The sequence below is a fragment of the Giraffa tippelskirchi genome, chromosome 8 (genome assembly GCF_054371585.1).
Source record: "Giraffa tippelskirchi isolate mGirTip1 chromosome 8, T2T-mGirTip1v1.2.pri, whole genome shotgun sequence".
In the NCBI taxonomy this organism is placed as follows: Eukaryota; Metazoa; Chordata; class Mammalia; order Artiodactyla; family Giraffidae; genus Giraffa; species Giraffa tippelskirchi.
Genome location: NC_137282.1, coordinates 54,630,990 through 54,645,720, shown reverse-complemented (window position 1 = coordinate 54,645,720; position 14,731 = coordinate 54,630,990). Strand labels below are relative to the sequence as shown.

Sequence of the window (14,731 nt, the reverse complement as noted above, 5' to 3'; positions counted from 1 at the left end):
GCTCTGTTGCTCATTTCATTGCTATATGGAAACCCAGAATTACTATAGTATTCTCATGGCAGAGTAAACACACACACACACAAACTCAGGCTAGAACCACATATATGCTATACCTTTCAGTGTCTCTTTTGACTAAAATAACTTTTTCTCGGGGTGAAATTCTGTATGAATTCTAATTGATTTCCTCAGATAAAAGTGTGGCAAATGAACATATTTCTTTACAATCTTGGTGTCCTTGTTTGAAAACAATGAGAATTCTAACTATAACACCTATCTATAGTTTTGTTCTCCCTTTTCTCCTGGGAAATGCTTTTTCTGCACTTCAGTAACAGAGTTCAGTGGCAGTGTACATATTCTTATAGACCCTCATCATTGGGTTCAGGGATGTGCACCTCGCTGGACCAATTAACTGTCCTTCCCTGAGAATTACTGACTTGGGGCTGGAGGGCGTCACCCCTCAGTCTGTCTGATGGTGAAGCTGAAGATATGGCCTTAAGAGCTATCAGTCCCCAGCCATGTGGAGGAAGCTGGTCTGACAGCAAGAAGTTGATGTACAGAACGAAGCAGAGCTGAGGGGTGTGGGCAGAGAGAGGACTCTAGTTCCAGCAGTTCCGGAGGCCCACTGGACCACTACACTTGTCACAGTTTGTTCATGTCAACAGTACACTTCTCCCTTTTGCCTACCGGCTTAGTTGGGTTCCTGTCAATGGTTAACTGCATCGAATGTCTGAGTGACTTACTTTATTTCAAAGGCCCTGTTGTAAGGACCACTGCCTGGCACATAGCAAGGACTCAGCAGATGTTGGTTGATTACTCTTATCTTTAAACTCCAAAGGCTGAATGAAAAAACTTTGGGGCAGTTCTTAATTCTTGAAGTAACTTTCCTTAGAGCACCACAGAAAGATAAAGACAAAAGCGGGGAGCCCTCCACCCACACCACATACACCCTTCCAATCCTAACCCTGTTCTACCGCCTGGAGGTTCACAGAACTGCTGACAGACCGCTAGCACGTCCCTCAGTAAATCTCAAAGTCTACCTCTCAGAATCCACCCCCCTCCCCTTTTGCTGTATGACACCTGAGTCTGGGTCTGAACTGGTGGTGGTGAACTGCGCCCCTGGTCTGAGCTCAGGGAGATGTGCCCTGCGACAGGCCTTACAGGGGATGTGCCAGCTCCACATGTTGGGTGGGAGGGGTGGGGAATGAGGTATGAGCCTCCTTCAGATACAGTTTCTTGAGAGAGAATAGAGTCCAAATATATTTAAGGAAAAGCTTAAATATGTTCAATTCTCAAGGTCAGCTCTTGACACTAGTGGGCCTCCATTATTGCATCAAGAATTTGAATTTGTTCCCACCTTGGGCAACATGAGTGACTGGAAAAATCAATGGCATTAGTCTTCAAAGGCTTCTGTCTTTCTGGAAGGCCTCCATTATCTTTATCTAAGTCTCATTCTGATTGATGAGGCTTGCAGGAAGCAGAGTGAGTGAGTGAGTGATGTGGGGATCTTCCCAATTCCTTCACTCTCACAGATGGAAAAAGTATTGCTGCTGCTGCTGCTGCTGCTGCTAAGTCGCTTCAGTTGTGTCCGACTCTGTGCGACCCCATAGACGGCAGCCCATCAGGCTCCACCATCCCTGGGATTCTCCAGGAAAGAACACTGGAGTGGGCTGCCATTGCCTTCTCCACTGCATGAAAGGGAAAAGTGAAAGTGAAGTCGCTCGGTCGTGTCCGACTCTTAGCGACCCCATGGACTGCAGCCCACCAGGCTCCTCCATCCATGGGATTTTCCAGGCAAGAGTACTGGAGTGGGGTGCCATTGCCTTCTCCAAAGTATTGCTAGCATTCTTGAATTTAGTTTTCCAATTCATTTACATAGTCTTTAAAATATATTTTCTTGGGATTACCGACATCTCTAGCTCTACTCAGGCAATTCAAAGATGGTGACATAACTTGTATTTTCTAAATAGGGTGGTTTTTTTTTTTAATTGGAGTATGGTTGATTTACAATGTTATGTGACAGTTCTTCCTTTAGAGTAAAAAAGCAGGAATTACAGTGAGGAAACGTGTGTGCTGATGGAGGCAGGGCTGTCTTTCATCAAGCAGAAGCAATTCACCTCTGGCCAGGTAAACATCCACGGCTCAATGTATCAAGCTGTTGTAAGGACCCCTGCCTGGCACATAGCAAGGACTCAGCAGATGTTGGTTGATTACTCTTATCTTTAAACTTTAGCCCTGTGTACATCTTTTGAGTGTACATCTTGTCCACTAAAAAGATGTAATCACAACCTGAAAGTAGTTAACTGGTGGGAATGTTTAGGACTTGGAGCCACGGAGATAGCATCTCACTAGCTCTGAGAAAACTGTTCCAAGGAGGCAGGTGGGGAAGTCAGGCTATATACAAGTTTGCAACCAAGGGAACACACGGTTTGAACATCAAAGATCAGGTTATCAAGGAATTTAGCATTCCAGGTATGGGAAGATGCAAGCCTCAGGGCTCACTGAATTTATTCCTTTCATATGCACCTCAGCTATGGGGGGGGGGGGGAGCGTTGTGAGTGAGTGAGTGAAGTTTCTCAGTCGTGTCCGACTCTGCGACCCCATGGACAGTAGCCCACCAGGCTCCTCTGTCCATGTCCTTTTCCAGGCAAGAGTACTGGAGTGGGTTGCCATTTCCTTCTGCAGGGGATCTTCCTGACGCAGGGATCAAACCCATGTCTCCTGCATTGCAGGCAGACGCTTTATTATCTGAGCCACCATGGAAGCCCCCTTAATTACAAGGCAGGAGGCATTTTCACTTCACAGTCTGAACCAATTTCCCTTAGAGGCGGATGTTACAGCCTCCAGCCTAAGCAGTTTTTCGAAGCGGTCCTTCTAGTCAAATGAAGTCTTCTGGGGGAGGGATCTTGATAAAGTTAGGACTTGCCTTTCTCATATTAACGATATTTTAGCACTTCCTCAAAACGTGCATCAGAACTGCCCACAGGTGCGGAACAAAAATGCCTATTTCTGGACCGACTCCAGACACGCGGCACCGGAGTCTCGGGCAGGAAGAGGGGAGGGGAGCCGGGCGCAGAACTCGTCTTCTCACAGGCGCCCAGGTAGCTAGCTCTTCAGCCCGGAGGCCCGCCTGTGTGGTGCACCGCTGTCCGGCGGCGGGTGCTGAGCTCACTCCCGCTGCCCTCCTCTCTTGGCTCTGTGCCTTCTTTGTCGCCGCCCCCCCGCCACCCACCTCGGTGTCATTAGAGTTCAGCTCCTTCTAAGGTTTCAGCCTCTCCGGCCGCGCAGCCCTCTGGACAAAGCCCAAGTGGCCCGCGGCCCACGACGGTGGCCACCCCGCGGCCTGTGGAGGGAGTGGGTGTGGGGGGGGTAGAACGTCCCGCAACGCCCCCGCGGCCACCGCCCACTGAGCATGCGCACCGCGGCGCCGCCGGAAGTGACACCACGCGTCGCGGAGGCGCCCTGCCCCTTCCGCCTGCACGCCCCGCCCAGGCCTCGCCCCTCCGCTCTCCCCGCCCCTCCCCCTCCCCTCTCTCGCCCGCTTTCTGTCAGCCTCTCTCCCTCTCCCTCTCCCCCTCTCTCTCTTCCACTCTCGCACCTGAGCACACGCACCTGCCCGGGCCCGGCTCCGCTCCCTCCTCCTTCCTCCCCTTCCCTCCCCCTTCCCCGCCCCGGCCGGAAGGCTCCGGCCTCGGCCGCTGGAGCCTCGCGGCTGCGTCACCGCCGCCCCCCCAGACAAGATGGACACCGCGGAGGAAGGTAAGTCGGCGGCGCCCGCGTTCGGGTCGGGCCCGTGCCGGTTCCGTGCGGCGCTCGAGGAGGGCGGCGGGGCCCGGGCGGCGCGTGAGGTGGCGGGGTGGGCGGGGGGCGCCTCCGCTCCGGTCGGGGGCTCGCGGGGACCGCGTCCCGGGCGGGGCCGGCGCCCGGGCCGTTTGCCCCGCGGAGTAGCGAGGGGCGGCGGGGAGTCTGAGGGGGACCCCTCGGCGCCGACAGCCGTTCCCCGCCCGCCCGCGCGGGCCGAGGGCCGGGGGCCGGGGGCGTCGGGCTGCGGTGGCCGGCGTGGCTCCCCGACCCCCCCACTCCATCGCTCCAGTCCCGGGGGGCGACGGCGCTGTCGTCGCAGCCCGAAGTCTGAGGGGGCGTTTCTACGCCCTTCTCCACCCCCACACTCGGTTTTGTCCGTCTTTTAACGTCGCTTCGCCCGGCTGCTCGAGCGACCCGACCCCTTCGCGACGAAACTTCTTTGTTGACTCTGAAACTTCGCGAAAAACACCTCGCCAGGTGACGGCTGAGTGGACCCCTGTTTGAAGACCTCGCCCTCTTGCTTGCGTGGCCCCCACCGGTAATTTGTTTGCAGACGAGGAAGGAGCAGGCCCAGCGAGGTTATTCGAAGCAGGCAGGCTCTGAAGAGACTCCTTTTGTTTGGGTGCAGTTTATTTTATGCTCAGCCCCTGACACCGATAAGCAGAGTGAGTGAGTGAGTGTGTGTGTGTGTTGGTTTTTAGTTTTTTTTGCCTGGTGAGTGCGTGTGCTTCGACACCAGCTGACTCGTAAGCAGAATACAGAAGTGAAGACACAACTGAACATCTATGGCTATTGACATGCATTTGCTTTATTCAGTGAAGGTGGTTAGGTTGTTTTTAAGCAATTTTATGTTTCTAGAGTCTATCGAATAGTGAATGTATAGATGAACTTACTAACTTGTTTCTTGTTTCGATTATCAGTGAAGATACATTTATGTGTGAGATATCTTATGTGGGGATGTGATAAGCGTCTTTCAGGCTTTCAGATTGTGACTCTTGGTGATTTTAGATGAAGATCGTTGAGGACTGTCGTGTTATGCAATAATTAGTGGTGTAAAATATATTGTCCATATATGTAATGAGTGGAGGGGATCAATGTATCATTTTTTAAAGAAGTCTTTCCTTGGATAATAGAGGAACGTCAACTGTAATGATATTTGCATGTTATACTTGACAATTTATAAAGCATAGTTACATGACTTCACATTTGATCTTACTAAGAGCCCTGTGGAGTAGGTAGGTATTATTAACTTTTATAGATGTGGAAGTTATTGGTAGTTACTTTAGTTATCTTAATAGTTTGTCCAGGTTTCACACCCGAATAAGAGAAAGGTTTAAACTTAGATATCCTAGTTACAAATAATTTTACTTTCATTGTGTTTGGACTGTTTCTATTATGTACTGTGTGTGAAAGGTAATTGCCACAGGAGACTCCTTTGGAAACAGTCAAGTGAAACTGCTGAGGCAATTAAGAATGACTTTTTTTTTTTTTTAGCATTTTTATGTTTATTTTAAAAAATAACAATTGAATGACATCAATGATCCATCACCTGTGCTGCTTCCACTACTGAGGGGGAAAAAAAACCCAAACCCTTCTACGTAGCTGAGTCGGGAAGGAAAATCAAGACATTATTACCAGACATCCATTAGCCAGAAAAATGCTCTAAAAATGCTCTGTTGGTCCAGTGGTATAGACACTGACATGTTCAATGTACCAGTGCAATTAAAATATATACATTTACTATTATCCTGCCAAAAAAAGCACTGAAGTAAAATAACTATGTATTAAACCAATTATTCACTCATCCATTCACTGTTTTTGCATCACTACAGTCACAAGGACAAATGAATAAAAGAACTTCTAGTAACAAAGAAAAAAAATCCAAACCTCACCCCCACTTTGTGGGTTATTATGTGCTAAAATGACCACAATAAAAGGGTCATGAGCTATCTGAAATGCAATGACAAAACGACAGCTGAAGCATTTCACTAGAAAAAAATCCAAACTCAAATTTGTGAGAAAAAAATCCACAACAGTATGAGGTTGGTAGTATATGTACAATCTTACAGACACAAATAAATAGCATTTTAGAACTGTTGTTGGCTTAAGTACTAGAAATTGCTGCTGCTGCTAAGTTTTTGACAGGTGGTCCTAGTGTGTTACTGTCTGTCTGCATCCATACATCCTTTTGGGTTCAAATTTGAATGACTCAACCTAGTAATACGTGTGTTGATTGATTTATCACTTGATATATACCGACATGTTTTATTAAGTTCTCATTCTTTGAGCTTATGCACTTAGTACCTGCATACCCTTACAGTACGATAGTGGTGATTCAGGAATTGCAGAATCTCAAAGTCTGTGTGGAATCGTGGAAGACATTTTTTCAGTGTGCTTCTTAGTGCACTTTTTTGTTTCTTTACTGTGTAAAATTATAATCAGCATGAGATGTAAATGATGTTTATGTACTAACTCAAACACTGTTCTCTATTGAAATAACTAACATTTACTGAGGGCTTGATGTGTGGCATGTCCTTCACTAAACATTTACACACAACTCACGTTTTACACACAAACACTTTTCGGTAGGTAGCATTCTCTTTTCACAGATGAGTAAACTGAGGGTTAGTATGATTAACTTTGCCAGAGTCATAACAGGTGACAGATGTCAGAGGCAAGATTCAAACTCAGGCCTGTCTGACTACATGGTTACCTTAGATATTTCAGACTTCATGTTTAAATTAGATACTTGATACACTGTGTGTTCCCTGGTGGCTCAGATCGTAAAGAATCTGCCTGCAGTGCAGGAGACCTGGGTTGGATCGCTGGGTGGGCAAGATCCCCTGGAGAAGGAAATTGCTAACCACTCCAGTATTCTTACCTGGAGAATTCCATGGACAGAGGAGCCTGGGGGACTGTAGTCCATGAGGTCACAAAGAGCTGGACACAACTGAGCTACTTTCACTTTCACATTGTATCTAGTGTTGAGATAACTGAATTTTTGTCACTCTTTTTATAAGATGAATCATTTACATAATTGACAAAGTTTCAGTTTGCATTTGTTTTATGATACTGTTAGCCATGAAATGAAAGTGACTTTTAATACTTCTCATGCCTAATTTTGCAAAATTCCAAATTGAAAGTCTTCTGAAATTTTCAAGGCTGGAAAGAGCGGGAGGATTACAGACGATTTCATGATAAAATGATAAAGTGGAAGATACCAAAAAGCTTGGAAGCAACTTCTGTTTGCTAAATGAGTTATTATAGGTTATTTCTTAAATTAAAAAATGCGGTTGGGTTTTTACATGATTATAAAAGAAACTTTCTTTTTGTAGGAGATTTGGAAAATATGGCTAAACATAAAGAACATAAAAGTTTTAAAAATCTTTAAATTTTATCACTCATTGTTGATAATACCAAAGATTGTTTACTTATCTGTTTTTTTAATATGTTAATATGAACAGATTGTTACTGAAATACCAACCAGCAAATAGTGTTAACTCTTCATCTCTTTTAAAAATGCTTCTTGCTTTTCCCTAATAGTACCATATATGATGTTATATGCTCAGAATGTTTCATATTTGTAGTAAAAACCCTGAATTCTATTAGACAATTGATTATTTGCCAGATTTTGACCTTTCATATTAATTGTTCTGTATTAAAGTGTTCAGTATATTAAATCTTATTTTTGCAAAACCAACAGGCTTATCATCATTCTCATAATACAGGCATGTCTTGATTATATTGTGTTTCACTTTATTGAGCTCTGTAGATAATGATTTTTTTAAAAAACAAATTGAGGGTTTGTGGCAACCCTGGACTAAGTCTGTAGGTGCTGTTTTTCCAAAAACATTTGCTCACTTGCATGTCTCTGTGTCACATCTTAGTAATTCTTTCCGTATTTCAAACTTTCTCATTATTACTGTATTTGTTATAGTGATCTGTGATTTACTACTATTACACTTGTTTTGGGGCACCATGAACTGTGCCCACAAAGAGAGCAAACTTAACTGATCAACATGTGTTTTCTGATTGCACCACTCACTGCTGTTGCCATTTCTTTTTTTTTTCTCCTCAGGGCCTCGCTATTCCCTAAGACACTACAACATTGAAATTAGGCTGTTTAATAACCCTGTAATGATCTCTTTTAAGTGTTCAAGTGAAAGAATAGTTGCCTGTCTCTCACTTTAAATCACAAGTTAGAAATGATAAAGCTTAGTGAGGAAAGTATGTTGAAATCCAAGATAGGCTGAAAACTAGGCCTCTTGCTCCAGCTAGCCAAGATGTGAATGCAAAGATAAAGTTATTGAAAAAAGTACTGCTGCAGTGAACCTACAGATGATAAGAAAGAGAAGCAGCTGTATTGCTAATAGAGTCTTAGTGGTCTGGAGAGATCAGACCAGCTGTATTGCTAATAGAGTCTTAGTGGTCTGGAGAGATCAGACCAGGCTGATCACACTCCCTGAAGCCAAAGCCTACCGAGAGCAAGGCTCTCACTCTCTTCAGTTCTGTGAAGGCTGAGAGAATGGAGGAAGCTGCAGAGGAAATGTTTAAAGCTAGCAGAGCTTGGTTCATGAGGTTTAGGGAAAGAAGTTGTCTCTTTAACAGTGAAGTGCAAAGTGAAGTAGCCAGATAATCCAGAAGATCCAGCTGAGATAATTCTTGAAGGTGGTCACACTGAAGAGCAGATTTTCAGTATCCATGAAACAGCCTTATATTGACAGAAAATGCCAACTGGGACTTTAATAGCTGGAGAGGAGAAGTCAGTGCTTGACTTCAAAGGACAGGCTGACTCATGTTAGGGGCTAATGTAGCTGGTCATCTTAAGTTGAAGCTGTTGCTCATTTACCATTCTGAAAATCCTAGGGCTCTTAAGAATTATGCTAATTCTACTCTGCCTGTGCTCTGTAAGTGGGACAGCAAGGCCTAGATGACAGCACATCCGTTTACAACATGGTTTATTGAATATTTTAAACCCACTACTGAGACCTACTGCTCAGAAAAAAAAAAAAGATTCCTTTCAAAATATTATTGCTCATTGACAATGTACCTGATCACCAAAGAGTTCTGATGGACATGTGCAATGAGATGAATGTTGTTTTCATACCCACTGACAAAATCCATTCTGTAGCCAGTGGATTAAAAAGTACTAATAATTTTGACTTTGAAAATCAAAGTCTTATTATATAAGAAGAAATTTCTTAAGCCTGTAGCTGCTATTTGTTGTTGTTGTTCAGTCGTAAGGGCATGTCTTAATGTTTGCAACCCTATGGACTGCAGCATGCCAGACTCCCCTGTCCTTCGCTGTCTCCTGGAGTTTGCTCTCATTCATGTCCATTGAGTTGGTGATGTTATCTAACCATCTCATCTTCTGTCTTCAGCAAGCTGCCATGGAGGTAATGATTCCTTTGATGGATCTGGACAAAGTAAATTGAAGTCATTATGGAAAGGGTTCACCATGGTAGATGCCATTAAGAACATTTGTGATACTAGAACAACATTGTAAATCAACCATCATTCAATTAAAAGAATAAATAAAAATTTTAAAAGAGAACGTTTGTGATTCACAGCAAGAGGTAAAAACATCAACGTTAACAGGAGTTTAGAAGAAAGAGTTTGATTCCAACCCTTGTTGTTTTCGAGGGGTTTAAGACTTCAGTGGAGGAATTAATTGCAGATGCGGTATAGGTAGCAAAAAGCCTAGATTTAGAAGTGGAGCCTGAAGATGTGACTGAATTTTGTAATTTCATGGTAAAATATTAACAGATGAGTTGCTTTTTAGGGGTGAGCTTCTTGAGACAAAGTAGCTTCTTGAGACAAAATACACTCCTGGTGAAGATGTTATGAAAGTTGTTGAAATGACAACATAGCATTTAGAATATTATGTAAACCTAGTTGGTAAAGCAGGGGCAGGGTTTAGGAGAATTGATTCCACTTTTGAAAGACGTTCTGTTAGGTAGGTAAACTGCTCTCTCATTAAATCTTTAAACGTCAGAGCTTGAGAAGATCTTATATCTTGCTCATTTTGTCAGTTAGGAGTCTGATTATGTGATGCACTGAGGTTTTTCAGTTTCAAAGGAAAAATGCTGTCCTTTGCTAAAGGGTATGTATTTTTAAAAAGTAAAAGCACTGCAATATTGGAATGGATGTTGCAAGCAAGTATTGATGTATGAAACTCTCATTAAGATATTAAACATTTTGCCATACTAGAGTGCTCTTATTTCAGCCCAGTGATACATAGAGCTGACGTTTTTCTTTTTCATTTTTCTAAATTACTGCTCAGACTAGCAAAACATAGTATAAAATCTTATCAGCAGTTTTTTATGGACTGCCAAAGCAATTATTTTAATGCTTTGTGAATTGTATTCATTAGGAAGGGATGAAGCTCAAGTGTATCATATTGATCATGTTCTGTAGTATGGCAAAACCTTGAGATGACTTAGATTTGGAAGCAATGAGTTCAAAGGATAGGAAGTTGTCAGAAGCTAGTTATTGTCTTTCTAGAACCACATGGTCTTCATCTCTGCTTCCAGTAATGTCTGCTTCATTGTTTTTGCCACAGATCAGCTGTCAGTGCTTTGGCATGCCTACAGCCAGGCGTACATGCACTTATTTGACAGGTGCTTACTGAGCAGCTGTTAAATAGTGCCAGGCACTATTTTATGCACCTGGGGTAGGCGGGTAAGAAAATAGACAAAATCCCTTCCTTAACAGAGCCTGCGATCTTGTCTTTGGGTTGGTAAAGGAGAAGGGGAGAACATAAAATAAACATGTAATAAATTACATGGCAAGACAAGACGGTTATCCGTGCTGTGGAGAACAGTCAGTTCGGTGGGAATGAGATGGGTGAGAGAAGGATGAGAGATGAAGGAGGATTACAAAGGGGCCTGAGTTAATTCTGGTGGTGATGGATCTGTTCATTATCTCGAATGTGGTGACAGTTTTACTAGTGTCAAGCATATCAGGTGGTTTCCTCTAAGTGCCTTTGATTGTATGTCAGTTATCCCTCAGTAAAGCTGTTTTAAAAAATCCACTTTCTTTTACTTACACATGGCTTTGTATCATCATGTATTGATCATTTGGTAGCTGTTGGATCAAGTTATGCAAATCTTCCAAATGTTGACGCGTTTTCCTGTATAATATAAAAGTCACATTGATTAAAGTCACCACTTACCTCAGAAGGGCTTTAGATATTAGGGAAACTGTCATGCTTATTGTGGTGGAAACAGGTTTTCTAAAATCCTAATTTTTGCTTGAAAGTTTTGTTACTGGCACAAATACTGTCAGTTGGTTTCTTTGGGTCTAAGACTCATTTCATTCTTTTGTGACAGTGCCTGCCACATACCTGCCGGAGTAACTAGTCTGTCAGGCTATTTTTTTTCTTCCATAGTAAAAATGGTGTTTCACTGGGGTAAAAGCAGTTCCAACTGATCACCACAAAGAATAATCCAAGTGCTTTTTCTTGAGACAATCATTCCTGTTGAGCCTGAACCCAAGAATGAGCCCAGACTCCCTGTATTTTTCAGTTCTTAAAATTTTCACTTGATTCTTTAAATCTACTTTTTTCTTTGTACTTTGGATCCAGTGAGGAGACTGAAAACACAGTAACTTAACTAGAAGAAGTTGAAAGAATTATTAAGCTGTGGTAAGAGAATAATTATAAAGATGCCAGGACTACTGTAAGGGGTACGCTGGGCCTGAGGGAAAGTGCAGATAGGAAGACTGTGGTTCAGACTGCATAGGAGAAGTACGGAGTTGTCTTCGCCAGAGCTAGCCCACAGTTTCTGGGTGAGCAGGAAACACCACCCACCCCCTACCCCCGCCCCAGGGTTCATGCAGGAAACCCAAGGTTGGTAGGTGGGTAGACATGCAGAGAGTTAGGGTACCGCTTTGGGTGCAAGGCCTGGAGTGTGTTGAGGTCTTAGCAGTGGGGCTGTGACAAGCTGGCAAACCCAGTGAGAGTGCATCAGGAGCAGGCGTGCTCCAGGCCTCCTGTGTTGTCCCTCCAGCACCCTCTACTGACAGATCCTTTTCTGAGACCTGTTTAAAAGAGTCAGTGTCTTATTACTGAACAGGTAGTACTGAAGGGTAAGTTTGGAGCTGAGAGGAATCAGACTGATACTTGGCACACTCCTGCTGACACTTGGGAGTTACTGCCTCTGCTGCTGAACTTGCATTCACCCCCTGCTGGGCAAAGCCCCTTCCCTCCTCTTCTGATTCCACAGAAGAGCGTCGCACTGACAGAAGTAACTCAAGCCTAGTAGTAGTTTTCAGGCTGGAAACTAGTTTTGGGGCTTCTAGGAGCAGTAGTGCAGGTGAAGGTTGGTTTTGTTATGACCTGTAATCTGAAGGGATAAGAAATAACTAAACTTTGGGATATGTGGATTGGAATTTTAAATCTGTTTTCAAGGCCTAATTACCAAATCCACGTTTAAAAAGTATATGTATGTATGTATACTTCTACAGTCAAAAAGGAAGTGTTTTCCACAAAATTTTAGTTCAGTATTTTTTTCTTTATAGTTGTAGCAATGAAACAGTAGAAACAGGGCAAAGAGGAGAAGAAAATCACCCATATTCTCATCTAACCAATTATAGTGGCTGTCATTTTTTTGTGTGTGTGTGTTCTGTTTTAGGTTTCTTACCTAGTTGGAAGAACAATGTATATTCATTTTTTAAATTTGTGCTTTGCTTATTTAACATTATACATTTTTCTATATTGTCATATAGTTCTTCAATTTGCTGTTTTTAAGGGACTGTAGACATTCCGCAAAGAGTCGGACATGACTGAGCGACTGAACAACAACAAATAGACATTCCAAGTACTGACTGTACCACAGTTTATGTAGCCGCAATCCTGATCTTGGCTGTAATGTTTTGAGTAATACTCGTGGCCCTGCCAAGAGACATGTGGGATTTCCCCGACCAGGGATCGAACCCGCACCCCCTGCATTGGAAGCGTGGAACCTTAATCACTTGACTGCCAGGGAAGTCCTGAGTAATACTTCTCAATAATTGTTTACTGTAATCATCGCTACTAATTATAAGATTTTTGTCGGTAATCAGATATTGAAAATCCCTTGTTACTGCAACTAAGTGAATCAGTGTCAAATTTAGCAGTCACAAAAATCATGTTGATAATATGTACCCTCGATATTATGTGATGAAATGGCATTCTGCCTGTGAGATTTTCCTTCCCCAGATACATAGCTCCACTCTAATCATGAGCAAAAACTGTAAACAAATTCTGATAGAAGGGCACCCTGCAATACTCCTTGAAATGATAAAAGTTGTCAAAGACAAGCAAAGTCTGAGAAACTCCTTGAGCTAAGAGGAGCCTAAGGAGACATGACAACTAAATGTAATGTGGATTCTGGAACAGAAAAATCACTTTAGGTAAAGATCAAGGAAATCTGAATAGACTGTTGACTTTAGTTGATGATACTGTGTCAGTATGGGTTCATTAAGTGTCATAACAGTAACATCCTAATGTAATAGAAGTGTAACATCCTAATGTAGGATGTAAGTAATAGGGGTACTGGGTACGTGGAAACACTGTACTGTCTTCCCACATTCTCTGTAAATGTAATCTGTTCTAAAAAAATAAAGTATATTAAACCATTGTTTATTAAAATTATCACTAGTTTATCACCAGAAGGAAAGTGGAAACTTTCTGAAGTCTTAAAGAGCTTTCAGGGTAGACGATGGTTTAAGAGTTAGGATGTACCCAAAGCCATGAGTTGGTCTGTATTTTTCCTTAGAGTAGATACTTAGAATGTATGTGGTGAACTGGATTGTTGGCTAAAAAAACTAAAGGGATAGGCTAGCACTAAATGTGTGCTGACTTGATAACCTCTCACACTATTGGGCTTTCCCTCTCCTTTTCATCTCCTAAAACTTTCATCACACTAAAACTAAAACTACAGAAAACTAGCTAATCTGATCACATGGACCACAGCCTTGTCTATCTCAATGAAACTAAGCCATGCCGTGTGGGGCCACCCAAGACGGATGGGTCATGGTGGAGAGGTCTGACAGATTGTGGTCCACTGGAGAAGGGCATGGCAAACCACTTCAGTATTCTTGCCTTGAGAACCCCATGAACAGTATGAAAAGGCAAAAGGATAGGACACTGAAAGATGAACTCCCCAGGTCAGTAGGTGCCCAATATGCTAATGGAGATCAGTGGAGAAATAACTCCAGAAAGAATGATGGGATGGAGCCAAAGCAAAAACGATACCCAACTGTGGATGTGACTGGTGATAGACGCAAAGTCCAATGCTGTAAAGAGCAATATTGCATAGGAACCTGGAATGTTAGGTCCATGAATCAAGGCAAACTGGAAGTGGTCAAACAGGAGATGGCAAGAGTGAACGTTGACATTCTAGGAATCAGCGAACTAAGATGGACTGGAATGGGTGAATTTAACTCAGATGACCATTATATCTACTACTGTGGGCAAGAATCCCTTAGAAGAAATGGCGTAGCCATCATGGTCAACAAAGAGTCCGAAATGCAGTGCTTGGATGCAATCTCAAAAACGACAGAATGATCTCTGTTCGTTTTCAAGGCAAACCATTCAATATCACGGTAATCCAAGTCTATGCCCCGACCAGTAACGCCGAAGAAGCTGAAGTTGAACGGTTCTATGAAGACCTACACAAGACCTTCTAGAACTAACACCCAAAAAAGATGTCCTTTTCATTATAGGGGACTGGAATGCAAAAGTAGGAAGTCAAGAAACACCTGGCGTAACAGGCAAGTTTGGCCTTGGAGTACAGAATGAAGCAGGGCAAAGGCTAATAGAGTTTTGCCACGAGAACACACTGGTAATAGCAAACACCCTATTCCAACAACACAAGAGAAGACTCTACACGTGGACATCACCAGATGGTCAACACCGAAATCAGATTGATTATATTCTTTGCAGCCA

At 43.1% G+C, this 14,731-nt stretch overlaps 1 protein-coding gene and 1 long non-coding RNA gene across 7 annotated transcripts in view; both read left to right on the top strand.

Moving 5' to 3' along the window:
• The first annotated feature begins 3,526 nt into the window (after window positions 1-3,526).
• The window catches only part of MARCHF6 (membrane associated ring-CH-type finger 6), a 76,113-nt gene continuing 64,908 nt past the window's right edge, over window positions 3,527-14,731 (top strand). For 2 of the 6 annotated variants that reach the window (XM_081521296.1, XM_081521297.1), the window contains exon 1: window positions 3,527-3,756. In XM_081521296.1, the coding sequence (XP_081377422.1) occupies window positions 3,738-3,756 (19 nt within the window). In that variant the 5' untranslated portion in view covers window positions 3,527-3,737. Of the gene's footprint in view, window positions 3,757-3,915; window positions 4,467-14,731 lie in introns of those variants that run through there. The other 4 variants (XM_081521298.1, XM_081521302.1, XM_081521299.1 and 1 more) reach the window with 3 other exon arrangements.
• LOC145517975 (uncharacterized) lies at window positions 3,916-9,342 on the top strand. The gene is made up of 2 exons (XR_014062465.1): window positions 3,916-8,181; window positions 8,228-9,342. It is a non-coding gene; the product is annotated as an uncharacterized LOC145517975 (long non-coding RNA).